Source organism: Melospiza melodia, chromosome 13, assembly GCF_035770615.1.
Source record: "Melospiza melodia melodia isolate bMelMel2 chromosome 13, bMelMel2.pri, whole genome shotgun sequence".
Taxonomy (NCBI): Eukaryota; Metazoa; Chordata; class Aves; order Passeriformes; family Passerellidae; genus Melospiza; species Melospiza melodia.
The window spans coordinates 9,156,028-9,180,576 of NC_086206.1; the positions used below are offsets into that span (position 1 = coordinate 9,156,028).

The 24,549-nt window shown below is 42.4% G+C and overlaps 1 protein-coding gene across 3 annotated transcripts; it reads right to left on the reverse strand.

Moving 5' to 3' along the window:
* Nucleotides 1-231: 231 nt before the first annotated feature.
* VPS35 (VPS35 retromer complex component) lies at nt 232-24,469 on the reverse strand. 3 transcript variants are annotated; one of them, XM_063167714.1, is made up of 17 exons: nt 24,412-24,469; nt 17,521-17,619; nt 16,068-16,164; nt 15,446-15,569; nt 14,129-14,311; nt 13,615-13,828; nt 12,816-12,899; nt 12,275-12,384; nt 9,157-9,253; nt 8,918-9,066; nt 8,232-8,439; nt 7,583-7,738; nt 5,461-5,583; nt 4,424-4,603; nt 3,041-3,280; nt 2,255-2,398; nt 232-1,122 (listed from the first exon to the last, which is right to left on the reverse strand). In XM_063167714.1, the coding sequence occupies exons 1-17, from the start codon at nt 24,412-24,414 to the stop codon at nt 943-945; spliced, it is 2,391 nt and encodes a 796-aa protein (XP_063023784.1). In that variant the 5' UTR covers nt 24,415-24,469; the 3' UTR covers nt 232-942. The 3 variants fall into 3 exon arrangements, with proteins under 3 accessions (XP_063023784.1, XP_063023783.1, XP_063023782.1); XM_063167713.1 differs by having other exon boundaries at nt 24,406-24,431; XM_063167712.1 differs by lacking the exon at nt 24,412-24,469 and adding an exon at nt 23,799-23,846.
* Between the last annotated feature and the right edge of the window lie 80 nt (nt 24,470-24,549).

The window sequence follows — 24,549 nt, forward strand, 5'->3', positions numbered from 1 at the left end:
ATAAAAACATTGTGAAATGTGAGCACACATCATCTCAGCACCACGTGGAGAAACACTGGCTTTGTATCACCAACTCCCACATGAGAAATGCCAGCAGCTGCCCAGCTCAGCCAGGGTAACTATGCCTTCATTCTTCTGTCCCTACAAAACCAAAGTTCTTTCACTTTCATCAGAAGGTTCAACATTAGCTTGGGTTCAACAGTGGGCTCTGAAGAGACATGAAACAACAGGTGTTAATAGCAACTTTATTGTTTCACCGGTGCAAAATCATGATACTGAATAAACTTGTGTAATGCATTTTCCCCTAAATTTACAGTAATGAAGGTTATACATATCTATATAGATTGCAATTTCTCTATTTTTTTATACTATTTGGAACAAAATTATCTTGATAAATATGCCCTGTGCACAGTACTGGCCCTCACTGAATGTCACAGAGCCTTAATATGCAAAATATAACTTCTGTTTGAACATGGTACTTTAAAACTCTCCAAACATGCATTAATATATTCTAGTTTTAGGGAAAAATATTACACTTAGTCTTAACTCGGCATTAAAAGAAAAGCACAAGCAGAATTTGACATACAATAATCCCAAAAATCTGATGCTCTGTAAGGATCAGACACAGTTTCAGCTGACAGTCACTGCCAGTTTAGAGCTCTAGTGCTACAGAAGCAACAGTGAACAGACAGAAGAGAAATCAGAACTGAAGAGCCCTACCATGTCACATGGATTTCAAAGAAAGTTTCAGCCATGCTAACTGATGAAACCCGCAGTTGCTGGTCCAACCTTCCAAATTTGTTAGAGTACTCAACACAAGTGTTTGAAGTGCCAGACTGAACACATGAATGTTAACTTGACATTTCTGAAAGGCACAACCTAGGAACCTATCTTAAAAAAAACCATGGTATGTAAATGAAAACAGGTACAGTGAGTGTCTTTCTAAAGAACAAGACCTTCATAAATTGGCCCCTCAGATTCTGGTGATTCCCTCCTCAGACGCAAGTGCTCCAGTGTGTTGTGAAAGTGTTTGTTAATTTGTTCTGTTTCTTCAGTAGACTCAAGGTTTGGGAGATCTTCTCTGATCTTCTGTATAAGCTGATTCAAAACCTGAATTGTCACCTACAGAACATAAAACAGAAGTCATCAACACCCTCTGTGTACAAGTGCACAGACATTAGTTTGAACAGACTTGTCTTTAAGCTATCTGTATTTGGACAATCTTTCAAAATGCTGATAAGACTCTATGCAGACAAACTGCTGGGCACTCACTTCTTGTAACTATTCCAACAGCATTTCTGTCCAGAGTATTCAATACAGATTTAAAAAGCTTCAAACAAATGGCACACACAATCAGACTGTATATGCACTGTGAGATAATTGTTTCTTATAGAAATCAGTCAAGATGGTAATATCAGATTTAAAATTATTCTTAGAGAACAACCATGGCTGCCTACAGGCTGAAGTTCAGCACTACACAAAATGCACTGCAGGCCACCAGAGTATTTTTATATCTGCCAAGTGCTTTGAAATTCAAAGCTTTGTTTTCATCTCCATCACATACAGCATCTATACTAGAGTACCCCTACACTGAGAAGCCAGTTCAGTTATTGGAAACTCAGCAAATCCCTCAAATTTCTTCAGGAATTCTCTCAGAACTGCAGGGTATTCTTTAACATCTAGTCTCAATCAATGACATCAGAAAAGACACTGATCTCTACTTGACCAAGCAGGTTTTTCAAACTGCATAACTGTTCTTTATCTGCTAACAGAAAATGGATCAGGTAACTAACTCAGATTATACACACACACAATTTAAGCTAAGTACAAATGGTGTCATATCTATTTTGAGAATTAAAGCTTACACCAACCTGGCAGAGTCAGCAGTGACCATGAACACCTGTAAAAGAATTTTCTTTTCCTTATGTACCCATCAAGTTTGGTACCTTTAAAGCTAGAATCCTACTACTTTCTCATCTAAGTTCCAGTAAGTTTTAATCTAAAATATTTTAGGTATACAAGTCTCACAATGTTTAAATTCAAAACTGAATTGCAAACATTTCCCCCTAATTGAGAAGAACAAAGTTTAATCCAATACTTTTACTAGCACATCAAGAATTGACTCCTCTCTTCTCACAAGAACTTGTGCCTCTCATGAGGCTACAGGGCAAGCTGAAGAGAATTTGTGGTGTGTGAATGAAGAGCTTAAAGAAACCTTTAACAAAGATGCAACAGAGAATGGATTTCCACTCACCGCCTCATTTTCCTTTTCATAAAAATAGATATATCTATTCAGAATTTCTATGAAAAGCTGGACTTGCAGAGAAGGGTCCATGCACTGATTTGCTATCTTCAGAGCCTTCTTTAGGCATTCCATCACTCTTTTTCCTCCATGAAGCTAGAAGGAAAACCACCAAAGTTACAAGAAATGAAAGAACCTTAGGGAGCTCCAGTATGTCCTCCCTTGGCACACACAGCATTTCCTGGGGCTCTGCCACAGAAACACAAAACCACACAAACTGCAAAGAGCAAGCTGTCACTGAAAGCTTACCCTGCCTGACTGCCACCAACGTTGGATTTTGTTAAATCACACAGCAACATGAACAGCTGTTGAAAGCCTTCAATTATGAGATCAATTAATTCAATTTTGTAGCACCTACCATAATACATACTTTGAAAAATGTTTCAAACACTGCTCTTTAAAATTACAACAGCTTATGTGACAAACCCTGAAGAACACAGAGGATTTTTTAACCTTTGCTTCAACAGCTTGTATCTGTAATTTGGAAGTTGAGTAGTTCACAGAGAAACAGATAATATAATAAATACAAGCAAAGTGCAGCCTTTAACTAGCTGACACGCCAAAGCTTGCCTGGTACTTCCACCCTTAAATTAGAGTTTTCTCCATGTTCTTATTTATGCAGTTTCATATATTAGAATAAATTCCAACCAAACCTACATCAATGTATCTACTTTAGAAGTGCCTACAGAAGGAAGTAGTGAGGCAGGATGTGTCCCACTGCTGTCCCTTTGCTCTCACCTCCTCCCCATTCTTGTCAGTGTTCCGGCCAGACCAGAACAGATGGGCACAAGTGCTCACAGCTCGGCACTGGTCTGGCTTCTTCAGGAGCTTGGAGGCTGCCAGTGCACACTGAGTCCTCAAAGGCTCGTGGTTCTCCTCACTGAAGCACTTCATCCTCTCAAATGTCCCAATTATCAAGGTGATTGCAGCCAGCTGTGCTTTTGAGTCACTGATTTCATCTTCATATAGAGAGAAGGCCTAGACAAGGGAGAAAGCAAGACTCAATCAGAACACATCAGGAAAAAAAAATCACACCTGCTACTCACAGAGCAAGAAACTGTCCAGTTTTGCATTTGTTAAAAGCTTCAGGCAGGAAAAAAACCTTTCATGTAGAGTGTAAAATCAAGTAAATCCACAGACCAGAAAAAGTCTTACAAGAAAGAGTATTCAAGTGGTCATAGCAAATAAGTGTGCTCCCACAAAATCTGAAGACTGAGTTTTTCCTCATTCAAGCACCTATTCAGCAGCAGAAACAGTCCTTGAAGAAAATCTGGTTCTTTGAAACACACGAAACAGCTGAGCAGAAGCTGACAGCAGGTCAGTGATGACAGAGCAGGTAAGAAAAGCACTTGCACTGCTGCTACATGGATGAAGAATCTTCAGAGAATAGACAAATCTTGAACTGTATCTCTAATGGGAAGTACGTAATTGCCATGCTGCTCTCATAGTCAGAACTGTGCTACAACAGCAACTGATAGAACACAGTGAGCAAACCCAGCTTACCAGCAACTCTCTTTAAAAACATGCATTTAGTAGCAGTATTAGAGGAAAGATTAGGACAAAGCTACAACACGGATAACATGGAACACATTGGTTCTTTATGTGGTAGGTAGGAGGGGAAGGTTTTTGCAACAAGTAAGGCTTAAGACCAAGTTACAAATTCAAATAGATTTTCAGAGTAGTTTATAATAGGTTCCAATAGAAGGATTTTAATTGGCAAAGCCCAGCACAGCAGTTGTGAACACTGCAGATTTTAGGAAACCTCCAAAGAGTGCTTGTGGTCAGGCAATACCAGCTGGGTATCAGGAGCTGGAGACAGAAGCAGTGAAGGAGCATTTTATGCTGAGAAACTACACTCCTCCAGTGAGCCAACTACACGAGCAGGAGGCAGCATTGCAACATACCACTGTTGTCAGACTGAGTATTCAAATCAGTAGCAATGGAGCTTAATTCCACAGCAGCCTGGGAAGCAAGAATGAAATGAGGAGTTTCTACCTAGTAGCACTGGCTGTCCATCATTTCAGGTGTTTGAATCACACCAGATGGTTCAGTGTTCAGCAAACCTGCCCAAATCAAATGAAAGGCAGCACAGGACACCAGCTCTACCAGCTGGACACTCACCTGGGACATGAACTCATAGGCCACAGTTTCATGATTCTCAAAGCCAATCTCTCCTGCAGCCAGTGCTCCCTGCAGGAAGAGTCGGAGAGGCAGCTCTGCCAGCTCTGCTTTGATCAGAGCACTGATGGTCTGATGAGCAAATGAGAAGATCTTCTGGCACTTCTTTTCCCATTTGTCATCCTAGACAAGACAAGCAAGTACAAGCTTGAACAAGAGCATTGCTACAAGGAAAAGGGAATCTCAATTGTTCTAAGATCTGTTAAGTGCTTCAGTCACGCCAGCTTCCAGTGTTGGCTTCAGTGGGTCTGCACAAAGTATTTCTTTCACTTACAAAAATTTCACACCCATTTTTCCCACCAGTTCATAAGAGCTTTCTTCAGAAGCCTGCACTGAACTGCAGTTAGGACAGCTATGCTTAGCACATAACTGAGCAAAAGCCTAGTTAGCCAAGGGGAGAAAAATTCTGCTCAGTCCAGAGAAATTAGAAGTGGAAGAGAATTTTAAAACCTTCATTTTAAAGAATATTTTAACATTTAAACTTATTTCCTCATAATATAACACCTACAATAAAGGAAAAACATATTTAAGGTAACTAACTATCTCAATCAGAAAGCATTTAAGTCATTATTTTAATGTACACTTCCACTACTACTGTATAAGTTAAAGCAAGTGCTTTTAAGTTTAGAAACATTACAATAATGTAGCTACAATTTAGAAATTGATGAATTTCAATATCCAGATTTAAATCGGTTTCATGCCATTAGTTCTGATCTCCAGTAAAGGCACGTAATCTGTCACCTTAATGAACAAACAAAACTTGCCAATTTCTGCTTCTTCACCTCTCAAGTACTAAAGTAATTTACTATGACCTGATAAAAATTTTCATTAAATTAAAAAGCATTCAAACCTCAGGAAGAAACCCAAACAAAACTAGCCTTCTGTATCAAGTCTGAGCATACTTATGCAGCCAGCCAAAATGCATTTTCCAGAAAATAAAGCCAAGCAAGCACACAAGAGGCAGCGAGAGGTGCCCTTACCACTTTGGAGTTGTCCTTGTAGCGGAAGGCGAGCTGGTAGGCAGCGAACACCAGGGGCGGCAGCGTGAAGCGGATGCGCTGGTTCCCCCCGGCCCCAAAGTGCTTCCGGGCAGTGTTGAGGATCTGCAACAGAACACTGAGCTCAGAGAACCCTGCACTGAGACAGGCACTCAGGGGAAGCCCAGTGCCCCACCCTTAACCTGTTCTTAGATTAGATGTAGACTTCATAACCTGAATATACAGTCTGTAATCACCCATTGTCACAGACATATTTTATGAAAAATCCTTTTGTTAGCAATTTTTTCTCCTGAGAAGCTGAGAGGCCTCAGAAACGAAATGCAAACAATGATTATCTACTGCTGTGGAATGCAACAGGTGCATCTTTGATTGGTCTCATGTGGTTGTTTTTAATTAATGGCCAGTCACAGTCCAGATGTCTCAGACTCTGATCAGTCACAAGATTTTATCATTCCATTCCTTTCTATTCCTTGCTAGCCTTCTGATGAAATCCTTTCTTCTATTCTTTTAGTATAGTTTTAGTATATAATTTTATTTTAATATAATATATATATAATAAAATAATAAATCAGCCTTCTGAAACATGGAGTCAAGATTCTCATCTCTTCCCTCCTCCTGGGACCCCTGTGAACACCACCACAATCCATCACACACTGGTTAGCCACTCTGGCTAATACACTTGGACTAGGCTGTTTGAATTTGCATTTCATATCTCTTCCATACAGAATGCATAATTTAAAGTGAGACACTGTGAAAATCCTATAACCTTGGATTTTTCCTGCAGCTGCTGCATTGTATAAAAATTTGATGCAAGCATTTGTGATGCTGAGGGAGCTATTAAGCATTACTAGTAAAAGGTGTTAAGTAGCTCATAGAATTGTACCTAAAAGATAATGTGACAAGTCCTTTGATGGCATTTAAAGGGGGTCAATGTGATTAAAGCAAAGCACTGCTAGATGAAAAAGACAGACTGACACTCAGAATCTTTGCAGAAACAGCTTCAACATCTCTAGCTATGTAAATTCTTTTGGGGTAGAAATATTAATTTTCTTGGTGCCAGCATTCCTTTGAGAGAAGCTTTGCTCTCTATAAGAAAAAAAACCCAAAATCTTTCTGTTTGACTCCAGTGATAAGATCCTGAAACACAACTGACTCCAGTTCCTGTAATGTTATTCCTCTTCCCATTGCACCAGTTTCATTACACTTCAAGCAAGAGTTTTTTATACCAGACCTTAAAGTCAAGCTAAATCAATGCTAGTTGTGTTATGCAAAGCTTGCACTTTATTCTGTTGCTCTATTCTCACTGTTTATACAGTATGACATTTATCTCAGGCACAAACTGTTACTTGACAGTAGTCCCTAAGCAGGCCTGACTCTGACATGAGTTCATTGCCATCTGCAGCAGATCCAGCTCCAGCACAGCTTCTGCAGTGGATCTGGAGCAGCATAGACAGAATATCCCTGGCCCTCTACTCTAACACACACTTCTCAAGATAGTTTATTTGAAGTTTAAGTGACCTCCCTAAAGCCAGATATAGCAGATAACAGAACTACCTCAACTCAAACCATTACAAGTACCACAATGCACAGATTTCAAGGAAATGTCAAACCTGCTGCTACAGATGGACCAAGCAGAGAGGAAAAGCATGTGGAACCAAGCAGCAGGACACTACATGCTGTATGAAAACCCTATCCTTACAGAAATTAAAATCCCTAAGGCTAAACATGCTAAGCTGTATTTTCTGAGGTTTTTTGCATTCCCTTGGTATCAAAATAGCACAGTACTCCAAATAGCACTTGCTGTGTTTTCAACAGATCATTATATGAAGTTGTCAGAACATTAAGAGTTCCACAAAACAATTCAGATAATTGCTACCTCAGGGGATGAAAACTTTCAATCAACAAATGCTTAAGTCCTCATCTGCTTTTTCTGAATAAATAACATATCAGCCTACCACTAAAGGTGTCATACATAATGTTCTCTGCTGAGTTTGTAGTGCCAGAGCAGTGATGGCCCAGCTTCCAGCTTCAAGTCTTGTACAGTTAATAATGCAAGAACTGAGACAGTTTAGAGCACAAACATTGAGAAGCACCAGTCACCAACCAGGTACTGCTGGTCAGGGTCATCAGAACGCAGCAGGTGAATGAATCTCCCCACAAGACTCTGCTCATCTGCAAAGTCCTCAGGGTCAGGATCTTCAGCAGGCTGATCTGGCTGATCCTGGATCAGCGTGGATACCAAATTCATGATAGCATCAACCTGTAAAGGCAATAGAAGCTCTGTTTAAACTACAGTAGACCATAAGCATAAATTGCCAGCAACTGGGAACATCTTTACAGCCACTCATAGTGGTGATGCTTCAGACATATGTGCCTTAGACCCTGAAGAAGGGTCCCTCTCAGCACAAGTGGGACAGGGCAGCACAGCAGTGCAGAGGAAATTCAGATTCCAGCAGCCTTCTTTAGATAACAGACCCAGTTTTAAAGGGATTCAGGGTCTTTTTTCACACCTAACAGATTACTGTCTAGGCTGAGGTGTGATAAATCAGAAGTAGCCTCTAGGATGAGGTTAGGTAAGAGACATTTAAGAACACGGGAGGAAGAATTACCAAGTGGGATAAAGCCTGTGCCAGGGGAGGCAGGGGCATGCAGGCTAGGAAACAAAGCATGCCCTGCATGAAGTCCCCAAATGTGTTTTCAGGTCCTTGAACAATCATTTAAATACCCAGATTTTCAAATTAACTGTATCATACCTGTTCTTGGGACACAATTTCTGTGTTATAATCCAACACATTGCTAAGCACATAACAACTCATGCTCTTCCTGGACTCGTAATCAAAGTATTCAAAGAGTGGGTGAAAATGTTTTAGTTTCAGAACTGTCAGGATATTGTTGTAAGTATCAACTGGGATTTTCAAAAGTCTAGTCAGCTCCTTTGAAACAGCACTGCTTGTTGCAATACTAGAAGAAAATATATGCAAAAAAATACAATTAATCAATGGTTCACACAGGCAGGTTTAAAGTCTGCTTCAGAGTATAAATTCTGAGATATACAACAACTACCAAGCAATTGGTGCTAGGGAGAAAGGAAACAAGTACCCAAATAAGTCAGTCTTGCTCTTTGGGACATACAGTAACAAATGCATGTTTTAAGTTGCTGCCAGCAGAAGCAGAGTGTGGCTGCAAAGGCAGCAATAGCAGAACTCTAGAGTGCTGTAAGGGATGCCTACAAAATGCACACACATTGTGTGGATGTACAGCACAATTTATTCATGTGGAGCAAGTCCTGGTTAGCCAGGAGTTTATCAGGGCTGCTGCAGCTCAGTCCAAAAGCAGTGACCTTCCACATCCAGAGCATGGCCTGCTATCTCACCAAATGCAGAAGGCCTGATTTTAGGGCATTAATTGCCAGGCCAAAGAAAACACAAGAGACACTCACTGTTCCAGATTAAGTTTGTTAAATATTTCCACAGTAGTCTCCAAGACCTTGTCAACATAGTCCACACGGTCTGGGTAGCATTTCATGGCCAGGTTAATGAGAGAAACTTGCAAAGACACCACATCCTCTGAGGGCATATCCTGCCGAGACTGAAATTCAAGACAGCATGAAACTGATACTAAAGCACAGAACTTTGCAAAAACCACCCCCAAAACTGCATGCAGGGATACCCAACATACCTGTATAACAGTAGCAACCTGCTGTGAAAAGATATCAAAGAGTTTGATATCTGCTGGGATCCCAGGTCCATCCTCACGATGTGCAAATAAAGCTAACCTGGTGACAGAGCAAGGAAAGCAGCTTGGTCAGGACAGCTTTTCCACTCCTCAAATACAGAGCAGAAAGAGGGACTGGTATGTCCTTTAGGTATATTTGGAAGAAAGAAAAAACCATGTCCTTTAGGTATTTTTGGAAGCTCTATTACAAGCAAAAAGGAAACTGATGGAAGTCAGAAGCCTTATGAGCAACTGAGCCTGGTAACTATCAGACCTGAAAAAGAGTGCTGACAGAAAAGGAAAGGTGAAGAAGGAACAGGAAGGACATTTCCTAATTGATGTTCTTCAGCTAGAAGCAAGTGATCTATTTTTTCCAGCAGATAAAGAGGTACAGAGTAGGCTGATGGAAAAGTAAATATCCTGCATTTACTCATTCAGTGATATTACTGAAATTAGACACCCAATAGCATCCTCCACAAAACAGCCTCCAGGAAAAAAACACACAGAAGGAATATGCTGCCTTAACTAATCTTTGTCACTAAAGACCAACCAACATGGCTGGAACTTACACTATTTGCAGAGAACAAAATACAAAGTGAACTTAAGAAGAATGGAGAAGTGAAGAATATTGGTTTTTGGGGGATGGGAGCAAGAAATTGCCATCCAGCAAGCATTCAGGAGATGGTGAGAGGGATTTTTATCTGTAAGAGGAAGTCATGCCAAGAACCATTTCTGCAAAAATGAGATACAGGATAGAAAGCACCACTATCAGAAGACTTAACACCTTACCAGAGTTGAAGCTTAAGATGCTCAGTACTATCTTGACTTTCTAATTATTGAGGTTATTATACTCTGAATTAGAAAATGAACTACAAAAATATTTAGGAAAAGGCACTGAATTAATTTTTTTAAAATTCTTTCTACAGAGTTTCTCAATTTCGATTCTGAATCTAAAATAAAGAAGCACATAAGAAAAGCCCAGGAGGCAAAAAAACTTCACTGCCAGGAAAAATAAGACATTGAACTATTCTTATATTTGATTAGGGTGATAAGAAACAGACTTCCTAAAGCCAGGAACAATCACTGCCTTTTCTTAGAGGCACAAGGCAGCTTTCCTTGGCAACAGCTCAGTGTAAAGCCAGCAATGCTACAAGGTAGGAGCAAGCTGCAGGCAGATGGCAGCATAATTAAAACTCATGAATGTTTTAGTAAGGCAACAAAGATCCCAAAGCAGCATGACTATTTGCAGAGATTCCTTTAGCAGGAAAACCCCACAGGAATAAGGATAAAATTTTCACAAGCTCCTTCATCAGTCACTGATGTTCAGATTTAATTACTCAATGCCAGCTGAAACAAAGATGAGAAATGCCAAGAAGCACAACCTACACAGGGCAGCTTCACATCTCAACTACACAACACTGAAGCTTCTGGCCACTGCTGCTACCAGCTCCAACACAAACACAAGAGCAACATTCTCCCTGCACACATGGATTCCAAGGACAGATCCACTCAAATGCTCCAACACTGGCAGTAACATTGCAGTCAAAATCTCAAGCTGCCATACTGCAAAGACAACCATCATGCTGCCACCTTTCTGCCCTTGTCCTACAGGTCAGAGAGAGCTTTGAAAGCCTTCAACAAAATCCAGCAGTGGTAAGGCTGGGAGGACAGAGGGTCACTGCTGACCAGTCACTTACTGGTGTTTGTAACAAAACAACACAAAATCTTACTGTGGAGGCGATACCAAAGTTTAACAGGGCAGCAAAAGCTACACAAGGAAAGTCTTCTCACGAGAATGACACTGCCATGCTCCAGTTTAAGAGTCTAGCAAAATATCCCATGACCTCTTCAAAAAGTAATCAAGATAGTCTCAGAAATCAGTTACAGGCAACATTTCTTGGGATTTGGGGGTTTTGTGGTGTTTGGAGTTTACAATTTTGGTTGTTTTTTTTTTTAAGCTCACAGAATTATGAAAAACTCAGCCACAGCATCCAAGCATGGGAAACCAAAGAACTCCTGTGAACATCTCTGTATGAAGGCAGCAAAGGCAGCACAGTGTCTCTGACAAATGCACAAGCACTGAAAGGTACTCCAATAAAACCGAAGTCTTGAACACATAAATCTGAAAGAACCTGGAGAAGACAAACTACAAACTTGGTGAGTAAAAAATTCAAGATCCTAACTTGTACCAGTCATGCCAATACACTCAAGTCCTCTCCAGGCATTAGAGAGGATACAGGAACCCCACCCAAAGCTGAATGCCAGGGGGACCCAAGATCCCTGTGCTAGCTGAACTCCATTCACTGGTACATGGACCAGATGTACATGTTTGGGTGCAAATGCAAAGGACAAGGCTTCTCTACAGCCTGAGACAAGCCAGGCAAGGGCACTTCCTTTCTGCAGTAAGAAAGTGCAGGTGATCACTGAAAATTTCTGTTTCCTTTCAGGATACAAATTAAAACTTCAGTTTGACCTTAAAGCTCTTTTCCAACCTAAGGATTCTAGGATTTCTGCCCCAAATCTGAACTCAGTGCAAGCAGTTTTAAGCAGCACCTCCACAGGAAAAACATGCTTTTAAGAGAACAGTGTAGATGCTATTGGCAAGCTAAGAATTAAGAAGGCAGTTCCATCTCCTACTAGCTCTGTTCTGAAGAAGCATTGTCATGTTCTCTGATCTCTGACCCTGCAAGGTGAAGTGCTCCTGACAGATGATTTAGCCATTGGGATCTTCAAGATTTCAAGAGGTACCTGTGAGAGATATGGCTGTCACAGCAGGGCACTGCTGTCACTTCAGTTCTGAAGCATGAAACTGCTCAATACTAAATGGGCTGTTCCTGGCTTAATCTGTTTACAAGTTTTAATCAGTCCATAAAGCAGGTTTCATTGGAAGCTGTAAAAGCAGAGTCCAGAGAGTAGAAGTAACAGAAATAATATTCTTCACAGCTTTAATTACAGCTGAAAGATATGGAAACAGTGAAGTGGTATCAAAAATAAACATATTCAAATGATAGAAGAATTATCATCTGCTTGTGCACAACACAAACTTAATTTTGAGTCAAGTTCCACCCCCTTGGTCACTCACCTGTCAATTAAAGCAATAATTATATTTTTCACATTCACATTTTGGTGCAGCTCAGCACAGGCTCTGAGAAATGGGTTCAGGGTTTGGAGGTGAAATTCATCTGGGAAAACCTGAAGTTTTAGATCAATAGTCATCAAGTTATAAACTGAATTTGCCCATTGTTACACAGAAGAAAAATGCAACACAATAATTCTAAAGCAGATAGCCACACAGTAAATACACTCTGGCCTATGAAGCTGACCTTGGCTGGGTAAATGCATGAAGCAAGAGATATGAAACAAATGGGTAACTGAGGGCCCACCTCTCTGTTACAACTCATAACACAGGCACTACTGCTCAGATGCTTACAGCTACTGTAACAGAAGGAGCACAAAATCTCCACTCTGCCCATCTGTAAAAAATACAGGACAAGCTACTGTGTGCAAGTCCCAGTGATGAAGTTTTCCAGTCCATGAGGAACATGGGAAAGCTGCCTGAATCTGATTAAGTGTACAGAAGTGTCCCTGTGTCCCATCACTGCCACTGAACTTAAGCAGCTCACCTGTATGATGCACTCCATGAGGTACTCCTGAGCTAAAGCATCTCTACAGTTCACAACTTGCTCCAGTATTCCAGGCAGAACAATCTGGAATAGGGGAGAAAAGGTCTTGCAGTGATTTTACAATTACCTTCTGAGTTTATATTCACACATACATTTAATCCAAGCAGAGCAGCATTTCTAACAGTTCTCAGCTGATTCTCTACAAAAAGACTTTCTGGTAAGAAATCACATTTTTCTGCAGTTCCATCCTTCAGAGAAAAAACAACTCATCTCAGAAGTCTGTCCCTTTCATACATTATGCAAGCTTTGATTTCATAAGTGAGTGCCACTGACTTTGCAGGCACATACCCAGGGTCTCAGCAGCACCATGGCAGAACTTACAAGGGACAGACTTTTAAATAATACATTTCCTTCACTGGCATTTCACACAGTAACACTTCTCTTGAATGCTTCGGGAAGCACAGCCTCACAACTTGTGAAATCTATCCCAGAACACCAGATGTGTATACAGCCCTTAGACCAACCCATTATTCTGCAAAGAAATTAGATTCAGGAAAGAAAGGTTAGAATTTCTTGTCACTGTTACACTTACAGGAGAATGTGTGAATCATGTCCCTGGCCTGAGAACATACTGTATGCCAGTATTCACAACTTTTCCTCAGGTGAAGAGTTTGAGAAGCACTGGAATTACTGAACTTTTAGCAAAGCTATAACACTTCCAGCTGCTCATCTGCAAGTCCAAACTTGTTTAGTTTGGAACAAGCTGGCAGGAGTCAGAAAGAATGGAGAGCCATCCCACCTGCTTGTATCTCTCCACATTGACCCCCTCCAGCTGGCTGAGGCGGACCAGGTTTGTGCCCACCAGGATCCTCAGCTCCTGCCTCTCTCGCTCCCTCTTCTCCCTGTCCCGACTGTGGCCCTGGTGCTGCATTCGCACCCACAGCTTGTTCATCTCAGCAAAGTTCAGCAGCACAAAATCCATGGAGTCACTGATGTCTCCAGTGGTTTCTTCACTGCAGACAAGAGGTTAAGAACAGAAAAGCTTGTCAGAGGTATTCATCCTTCCAGCCACTGGTGGACATACAAGTTTTAATAAGGTTAGAGGGTGGGATTTCTGGGTTCGTAAGAAAGGTTCATGTCCTCACTTGTGAGGAACCTTAATGCTAGAAGGGAATTCTTAATAGATAAAACACCTGTCAAGTCTATGGAATTCTAGCATATCTACTTCTCTCAAATCTGAAGTAAGTTGCACAGAAAACTTAAATAAGCTCTATTAACAGTAATTTTATTGAGTTATAGCCCATCCTCCTTACTCTGCTTGCTCGCCTTCATCTGGTAAGATATTCCTGGTACACTGCAGGAGATAGTTTCTGAGGAACAGGCCTCTAAGAGGATGCTGCACTCCACGGCACATCTCCACCAGGTCTTTCAAAATATCCTTCCTGGACTGTGGAAATGACTTGACATAGACAACACCTACTGTTATCAGCAGATACCTGCAAAAGGCACAGAGTCACACAATAAACCATAAAGTAACAACATCACACTGAAAGGCAATAATAGTTCCATTTGTCCGTGATGGCAGGACAACCAAAACACAAAAAAGCAATAAAATTATCACCTGTGTCCATGATTTTGGGTATTTAGTCAGCTTTCAACTCCTATCTTCCTCTGCTACAGAGAACTGCCACTAGACCTCAGTACAATGCTTAAGACACTGAATGTGTAAATGCTCACAAAATTCTGAATGCTCTCAGACCAGCTCATTTATACTTCCAGCATCCCACTAAGCTGGAAAACAGTTCTGATACATATAAATAAGTAAGCACCACAAGTTTCATCAGGGAGAACCAGAGGCTACAAGCAGGCAGGAAGACAACTCTGATGGTTACACACAGAGGTGAAGACACTGTGGCAGCCATCAGCCAAACCCCAGAAATTGCATGAAGATGCAGCTGGTCTATCCAGAGCCTCTTCCTGGCATGAACATAAGGTCAGGAATGAAAAACTTGAGTACCAAGCAAAACCTAAATCCCAAAAGTGACTATGGCAAAGATGTACTGCAGCTCAACAGTAACATATTTAAATACAAGTTTCACAGGCCTTCAAGTATCATTTCTGGCAAAGTAACACTTGGCAAAAAAAAAAAAAAAAAAAACCAGAAACACAAAGACACAAACTTTCACCTTCCTTATCACATTTCCTATTCCCTAAAAAGACAGAAGGTTATGAAGCAACTACTGTGTGGGAGAAGGTAAGATCTAGATCCTCAGATAACTGAAACAGTTAATGAAGGCACAGTCAATCTCTCTGATCAGAGCATGGTACTTGGTTATCTTCCACTGACCAGCTCTTGACCCAAAGGCCAACTTCATTGCAAGATGTAGGTGCTCTCACCTTGGTCATGTGCAAAATTAACACACTGGCAGGAAGAACTGACCTTCTGCACCTGCACTCTGGGCCCATCTCAGAAGTTTCACAGTAATTGACTCCAGACAGGCAGAAATAGCACTGACCATTGTAAACTGATTGAGAAGGCAATCACTCTCTGAACTCAGAGCTGGACAACTATTCAGCAGTTTAAAAAAGAAAAAGCAAACAAAGTCACACACCAACATACACACACTTACAGTCTTGGAATGATATTTCCAGCATATTGTACCAGCTCATAAAGGTCTGCCACTTTCCTGCCTTTGGCAAATTCATCTGTCAGGTAGACTTCCAAGTAGTGTAGCTCATCAGAAATTGCCATGTCTTTTCCTCATAGTTAAGGATTGTAACTGAGAATGTCTACAATGTATTTTCATCGTAATTTGCTCACTCTCACCTAGGAAGATAGATGTTGTACCAAATACAAATATGCCCAAGCAGGCAGTACTTCTGAACAGTAATCATGATTGGGATAAATGTGCAAAATTAACCCAAACCTTTGAGCAATTTTTAGCATATTAGAAAAGGGAATAAAACTAGGAATATATGAATAGTTTTGCTGATATTGTTTTTAGAACTAGACTCCTGAAACTTCCCAGAGGACGATATGAAAGAGTATAAAGACCTGTTTTATACCAGAGAGAAAAACTGAACTTAAACAGTGAGCAAAGTGCATATTCCCCTACAATACATACACATAATTGAATTCTGAGGAGAAAAGTGCTAATAAGTACCTGACACAAGATACCATTGTACCAAAAAAGCAGATGAATACCCCACTGTAAATACATTTCAACTATTAGCTTGCTCCTGAAAGGATACAGAGCTCATAATAGCTCTTTGGAGATAACATAGAAGTCCGCAGCTCCCCAAGCATGTTGGAAGCATGTTTCAGAGCATCCATGAGCTTGTTCTTGTCCTTCAGAGGAGGAAAGAGAAAAGTCTGTTAGAAATGACTCTAGGCAACTACAGGATTTTTTATCTATGAAAAAAAAAATCTCAAGTGGTTTAATATCCAGCTTATACTACACCATCCATGCTAGCTAAGTGAATATTTTACCTGAGGTGATAAGAAGATGCATCTGAAGACAGAGCTACAGTAAAAAAAAAAATCACAAGGCTAATGGCAGAAAAATCTAAAATCATTCTGCTTATACAGCAATCTCCTTCCAACACTCAGATTCTATCGAGCAAGCAAAACAGAACGTGGTCCCCTCCTCCAAATCTGGTCTGTTTTGCTCAGATCTCACAGATCTCCTAGAAAGCTCTAGGAGACAGACAACACACACAGCCATCATCACCTTCTCCTTCTTCTCACCCACAAAAAACACCTCACCCCTTACTAGTCTGCATCTAACTCACACTTCTGGTGCATTTAATCACCTGGCATCAAAGGATACAACACAGACCTCTAATCTACCACTTTTACAGACTTGAGCAAGCCATCATAAGCAGCAGCAGCAAGTTTTGAGAGAGCACAAAAAGAATTGCTAGTGTGATCCACTTAGAGTATTTATACTGCCACTTAATCACAGATAGCAGTGAAAAGCACAGCTGCAGCTACTTGAAGACTTCCAAAGCATTCCACTGAGCACAAAACTGGAAGAGGTGTTACACTTCTTGCTACTGTCATTTGGCTGCAAACAAAGTTAGCTTGGCTAACCACATGAAAACATATGGGAATATTTAAGTTTTCATTGCAACTTTAAGTAGTTTCCCCAAATAAAAGCTGAGGCTTCTCAAACCCGAGAAAGCTCCGTGTGATTACATAATCTGCCTGAATTGGCTACAATTCCCAGACAAAAATCTCAGCACAACACCAGCCCATGGTGTTTTCCAGTCACAGAAGAATTCACATGTATGTCTACAGTTAATCAGTACAAAATTGATCCCATGCAGTAGGTAATTCATCAGCAGCCTCTCAGTCTGACAGTCACACCAAGAAAAGGCTACATGAAAAAAACCAACAGAATGGTGGACATAAACAATAATCTCATCATAAAGTTCATCTTAAGTTTATTTAAATGCAAGCATGTAAATTATAAAGGTACATCTTTAACTTATCTTGTCAAACACTGGAGCAAAATCAGGAACACATTCAAAGAATACCCAAGGCTCACTCTCAATGAGCAGTTGCCTCATTTATTGGCAAAACCTCTGGCACAAAGAAACATAAAGGGTTAATTTTGCTCACAGCACTAGAGACTGGTATTGATTTACTGTTTTATTCCTAGCAGACAAGAAGCTTCATTGCCTTTTAAAGTCACATTCTTACCAAGCATCTCTTCATCTGGAACGACTGCACCTTCACAGCCTGAATGGCTTCGTCCAGGAGCTTTTCCTGTTCATCCTGAGGAGACTGCTGTGTTGTTGGCTGGAGGAAAACAGAAACCAAACAAAACAGAACTCAGTGAAGCTGCTTATGCCTTCACTAAAACTGGATTCCCACACTTTAGAATGCACTGCAAGTGACACTGCAGTGTGACCACTCAAGGCTTGTCAGAAATAGTTGTGTGACATAATGGAGAAAGTTCAAATGCCCTGCAAAAACCTGAGGGGAGTTACAGGTATCCTCAAGCACCACTGCTTCTGGGACAGCAAAGCCACAGGGACAGAGCAGGGCCAGCTTTGCCTTTCCAACATTTAGAGGCCAAGAACCCAGTGCAAGTATCTGGGAAGTAAAGCTCCAAGAGAATGCAGAGACTGTGCTGAGAGGAAGCACTGCTGTTACCCCTGCCCACAGAGCCTCAAAGCAGTGCCCAGAGCACACACTGCAGCTGCACAGATGCTCTCTGTGCTCACAAGTCACAAGTTCTCAGCTGCTATCTGAGCTACCATTCCATTCAGGACAAGATCCTGATAAGCAAAGGATAAAGTACAGTTAGTGCATTCCTGAAGGTAGAAGCTACTTGCAGAGTGGATCAGAAAGCTGAAGAGAAACAACAACTCTTCATGTGTCCTTGTCCCAGTCACATTGGCAGAGTGACACTCTTGTTTCCCCTCAGAGAGGCACATTCTATGCCTTCAACGGAAAATCCCACTATCTTTTGACTTCCAAGGTTCATACTGCATTTTCTTAAAATATTAAATAAATCCATTGCTTACATCCTTATATTTCCCCTCAATCCAGCCATAACAGGCCTCCTCCTACTGCAGCTGCTACCCTCCCTCTACCAAAACAACAAGATCAGTTTCTACAAGCATCTTTCAGTTATTTTTGCTAAAATGTCCAAACTCGGATCAGAACCCCACCTGCTGTCCCCACCTGCACCCAGCCTTCCTCCTAAGGCTTCACAAGGAACCACTGCCACCCACCTCTGGTGCAGGATCAGCCTTCAACACCCCATTACAGCATCTCCATTTCTCTCAACCCTTGCAGGCCTCTCTGAAATACTGCTGGAGACAACAGCACTGATGCTGTGTATTTCAGCTACATCTTCTCTAGTCATGACAAATACCAAGCACAGTCATTTGCACAGCAGGTTCTCTGAGGCTTCACCTTCAACAAATTCTCAGCTATTTATACTTGTTCCCTTCATCCACTGTGCTCAGAAGGTCCCTGGTCTGCTCCTTTTAACTGCATTTCAGAAACAAGCTGGAAGGCCATGAATTACATCACCCCAATGTTTTTAAAAACTCTGTCTTCAGTACCAACTCCCACATGTCCCATATGAGGAGTCCCCAGAAGTATCTGTTGAGATTAAAATTGAGGCCTTAATTAAAGCAGGGAAGTTTTAGTTTAACACCAATTTAATGGTGATAGAGCATTTCACATCCCTGTTATTTCCCATATTTAATTGGGTTCTTTTTCTGCAGTTGAAATCTCCCCACTATCCTTTTCCCCATACAGAAAAGAGAGAATGCTCTGCAATGCTGTTCCTGCCTTGATCGTGCCCTAATGAAACTCTGCTCCTGAAACTCCTCAATCACCCAACTGGACAAAACCAAGGCTGATCTGATCCAACAGACAAACCTGTGACCAACCTGCTTCAAGGAGGTTATATGAGAAAAAGGTTCCTTCCAACCAACACTTCTGTGAGTCAGTGTGCCTCAGTAACACTCCAACTATGCACAATAACTAATTAAGAAATGTATTTAGTCAATGAAAATGCCATCTCTGCTAATTAGAGTGACTCCACCTCTCACAAAGCTCTCTCTATATATAACTAATCAAGGTGCAGGTCTTCCAAAAATTATTTAAGCATAAGGAACAAGCAGCAACCGTGGTTAGATGATCCTATTTCCCAGGCAATTCAATAGCTACAAACCCTCAGACAGCCTCAAACTGTGAAACAAGTATGTTCTGCCAGCAGAAGTTTGCTGTAATTGCTAAGCTTTAATTATTCAATGGCAGATCAGACTTTTAAGAAACACAAAATGACAGTGCAGGGACTAGTGTGCAGTAATCAATATCAGAACATCACATTACAGACTTGCTGATTTATGTCTATGCCAGAACATTGGTTACACTCTCCAGTCCCCTGAATCCATACCAGTGCTTTAGAGGAAATAAATCACTACTGAGCTGAATGCCATATGCCCTGAGCACATCAGGTGTCTGTTAAAGCACAGCCAGGAACAGTGCAGCAATGCTGACACTGACCACACCTTCCCAGGGCCCCTGTCCTGATGGGCATTGAGCTAACACAGCCACCAGCCCTGCTCTTCCACCCCAGCTGTTCATGGGGCCAGGCAGTGCTGGGAGAGCATTTAAACCATCTAAAAAGCTGTGAGACAAACCCAGCTGATTCATGGATTACCATTTACCTGGTTCAGCCTAAAGCCATATAAAACACTGCAAGCAGGGCTGTGAAAAGAAGGCTTTTTAACAGCAACACCAAGCCAAAGCATTACTGAAAAAAACACATATTTGCTACAAGCCCAGGAAGTATTTGGCTGAGTCCATGTGCGTTCGTTTCCTTACTTCTGGTGCGCAAACAACACAGAATCATGGCAACAAGTTCAGAACTATCCTCTCCATGATACCAGCTACAAGCCCAGCAGAAACATTTGTATCTTCTTAGAGAACTTTAGCCACTGCAGTTTAGAAGCAGCTGGGGGGAAATTGGAGTTTCATTCATTTATAGTGTCAGCTTTACATCAAGCTCTCTCTGCATTAACAGAAGACAGAACACTTCCCCTTCTGCTCTAAATTTGAACAGCCAGGTCCCACACTGTACTCAACACTGGGACTAAGTACTGAATTCATCAACAGAAGCATTTCCATATTAACAAAAGATATCAATTTATTTCTTCTGTATCTCTCCAAGATACAGAGAATTAAGAAGGAGGAAAACTCAATTTGTATGTGTGTTGATTTGAAGACTGAGAAGGTGACCAGACTAAATTACTACAAGGGCACTATACTCCATGTCTGAAGAAAAGACAACTGCAGCATTTTGCAGTGGCAGGGGTAGCACAATCACCTGCACTGCTGTCAAAAGCACACCACAGGAGCAGAGGTGTCACTTGAGGGGCTGCTTGTAGCAGCTTTATTTCTGTAGGAATAGAAAATATCTTCACAGCAGCACTAGTGAACAAGTTCCAACTTTACTTTTCCAAGTCTGAATATGTATCAGCTTACCCTTTTCTTCCAACTTCAGAAGGCAAGCTACTTTCAGTTTTTATCAGTCTTTAGAACTGCAGCAGTTCCCAAACATAACCTGGTCATTATCATGATACACAAGATCACATCAAGACACACATATGCTACTAACACATGCCTGAAGTTTGAGGATGTGGTGACAAAAGGCCAATGAAGGAAAGAACATACAGCAAAAGCCAACCAGTGAGATCCAGCAGGACACACAATGAATCAGAACACAGCTCTGTCAGAATCCATGTTGAATAAAGCTGTTTATGTTCTGTATCTTACACTTAAATTACCAGCCTAGTAACATAAGATGGTATTTTCAAGTGTCACTTTATCAAAGAAGCATCTGTGGAGTCCCAGGTCCATGTACAAAAACAATCCTGAACATCAGCCTTGGAAGTGGAAGACACTGACCCTGGGCAAAAGCAGCAGCACAGAACATCCTGCCTGGTCAGCTGCACGTACAGTGAGGTACAAACCCCTGCCTGAGCACAAGAGGAGCAATTCATACCTTCAATTATGCAGCTATTTAGACTTTAGGTGTGTCTGAGCTATACCCATACTAGATACACTGCACATGTTGTAGAAAACACAGGAAGTTGATGTGAAGAGCTTTGCTTTGCTCATTTTTTGCTCTGAAGCAATGAGGCAGCAGGTGGGCAGTGGAGAAGGGACAGAACTGCCTCCCCCAGGTGCACCAGCAGCTCCTGCACAAGACACAGAAGCCTTTGCTTGCTGTGAACACAGGGCCAGCATAAGTGACCACATGCAAGTTGTGGAAGTCAAAACTCAGAGATGAATTTGGAAGGGGGTGAGGAAAGCTAGCTTTTGGGTGGGTTTTTTTGGTGTATTTTTCATTCCTTTTAGGTTTTGTTTCTTTGGCTTTTTTTTTGTTTGTTTTTTTTGTTTTTTAATAAAGGCTAGTAAACTAAACTGTAAGTTGCCCTGGAAAACAATTTTTTAAACCCAAAACAGCTTGAAACCGGCTGACCAGAATAGTTAATACAAGTTATCCTGCAGATAACTTAGGGAAGTGTATTACTGCAGCCATAAACATTATTCTGGATCATGACTATCCTCATAACAGCAATTCCTCCTGAACATACAAAGCAAACATTGCACCTATTGTGTAAGACTTACTCATTTTCTACCACTCAGTTCCATGAGATTCATTTGTAGTTCCTTATTTGACACTGAGCTGCACTCCAGAGAGGGCCCAAAATAATAACCAATGTGCTGACTTATGTCACTTAAAAATCTGGTACCTTGGAGTACTCAAGAATGACATAGTACTGAAAGATAGAGTTCCAGAGAGCTTGTCAAGCCTAAAAGCTCCTGTTCTGACACACAGGTGCCTCAAGCTGCATGCAGAGTATAAATAATGATGAGTAAAAGGTTGTGCTTCCCTTCCATTCCAAAGTGCATTTTCACCCAATCTCCAGAAGTCCTTTTCTTTAGGTAACTGATGAGCTCACAGCCTGTTCCTATGGCAGCTCCTTCTGTTTGCTCACCCACTGAGTAACACAACAAATGACACCGACCCAGGGAGGCTTTCCTGCCTCCTGCCATTGCTATTGTCACCTGCCACCACAGCACTGCTGGGACACCTCAGATGGGGCTGCCCAGGGGAGGAGGGCTGAGCTGCAGCAGCAGAGCAGGGCACTGCCAGCCTACAGCACACAGAGCACTGCTGGCCAACAGACTGAGGGAATCACCCAAAAAACCAAAACCCAAAGCATAAGCATTTTATACCATACAGGAAGCATTTCCCTGCAACACTGCAGGCTCCAGAACTTCTATGACATCTCACAGTACAGGAGCTCAGAGATAAATCACAGAGATGAAAGCATTTTTCACGTGTTGAAACTGGTACTTACTGCTACAGGAAGCCACAAGACACCATTAAGTATTAAAGAGATGGACTTTTTATTCAGGGTATGATCAAAAGCAGCCAGAGCCCTCTTAAAACAAGTCATGTTAAAGGTACTTAAGCATTCAGCTTCAAGGTTTAAGCCAAGCTCAGCCACAGGAAATCACAGGGGAGCCTAATTTGGTAGAGGGAATTATCCCATGTTTAACACCTGCCATTATCTTATGTTCAACATCTGTAACTTTATTTTTTCTCAATCACCTGACAACAACTATTCTTAGAAAGTAGCCACGAGACCAGACAAGTGTCTGACCAGTTCCCATGGAAATGACAGGCAAAGGAAAGCAGTTACACTGCTAAATAATTGACCAGCACAAATTATTTGTATGGGGGACAGAGACTGGTGGCTATATAGATTTAGCACTTCTCATTCACCCAATTTAGTATTTAACATTCCTCTTTCAAGTAACAGTACAGGCTTTGCCCAGCCCTAAAGATACAGAGCTCAACATACATATAACTTAAAAAAAAAAAAGTTCTGTTCCAAAAGCCTAAGAACTGAGCAATTCCCTGTTTATAAAGTTATTTTCTGCCTCACTATCTATATACTGTTAGTACTGTTCATATGCCACACTCAGGCTAATTACACATTGTGGTGGTTACAGCATGTGCTGCTTAAAAGTTTCATTGACTATTACATACCACTGAAGGTGCATTAAAGATACTTCTGTTTTACTAGGAAACTTGACTGTCCCCTTATTTTCATTGAGGACTGAAAACTATTAATCAGTATGCATTATTTCCATGGGGAAATTTCAGGTTTCACAGGATGAATGAAGTTGGAAAGATCAAACACCACCCTGTCAGCCAGACCAAGGCACTGAGTGCCATGTCCAGTGTCCAGTCTTTCCTTAAACACCGCCAGGGACCGTGATCCCACTACCTCCGGGGGCAGTCCATTCCAATGTCTGATCATCCACTTTGTGAATAAATTCCTCCAAATGTCCAACCTGAACCTCCCCCGGCACATGTTCAGACTGTGCCCTCCTGTCCTCCTGCTGAGGGCCGGGCAGAGGAGGCTGAGCCTCACCTGGCCGCCTCCCTGCCGAGCAATCGCCAACATCTGCGGCAAAGAGCGCTACGGAGCGGCGCCCACCAACGCACAGCCACCGCTTCTGCCGGAAAAGAAAGGAACTTTACTCGGGCAGCCTACCACAGCCGTTCTGCAGGCTCGGCAGGCTCAGGAGCGCAGGCTGCAAGGCGGACAAGCACGGCACACGTGCACAGAACCGGCAATGACACAAACCCGGGATTAACACGGGGGCAGCACGGCTAGAGGGAGCGGAACTGACCGAACTGACCGCTGCACGGCCGCGATTCCGCGGTAAAAACACCGCCTTTCCCCGTGCCCCTACGAGCAAAGGGGCCGAGCCCAGCGAGGCGGTGAGCGGGCCCGGGCCGCGGGCGGCGTTACCGCGGGCACGGCGGGCCCGGCCCGCACCCCAGCCCCGCCCGGGCCGGACCGTGCGGCCTCCGCGCCCGCTGCAGCCCCGCACCCGGCCGGGCCCGCCGCGCCGCCGGCCCAGCGCAGCGGCTCCGGGCGCTGCCCCGGCCCCGTCCCTCGGCCACCGGCCCCTCGGTCCCAGCGCAGCCCCGCCCGCAGCGGGCACCCCGCGCCCCCGGCCGCTGCCCCTCACCCTCACCATGGTCGCGCCGCCGCCGCCCCCGCCAGCGCCGCCCCGTCATGTGACTGCGCCGCGCGCACCGCCCCGCCCCGCCGCCGCGCGCCGCCCATTGGCCCGCTCCGAGGAAGAGCCGCGCTGCGCGCCCATTGGCGGAGC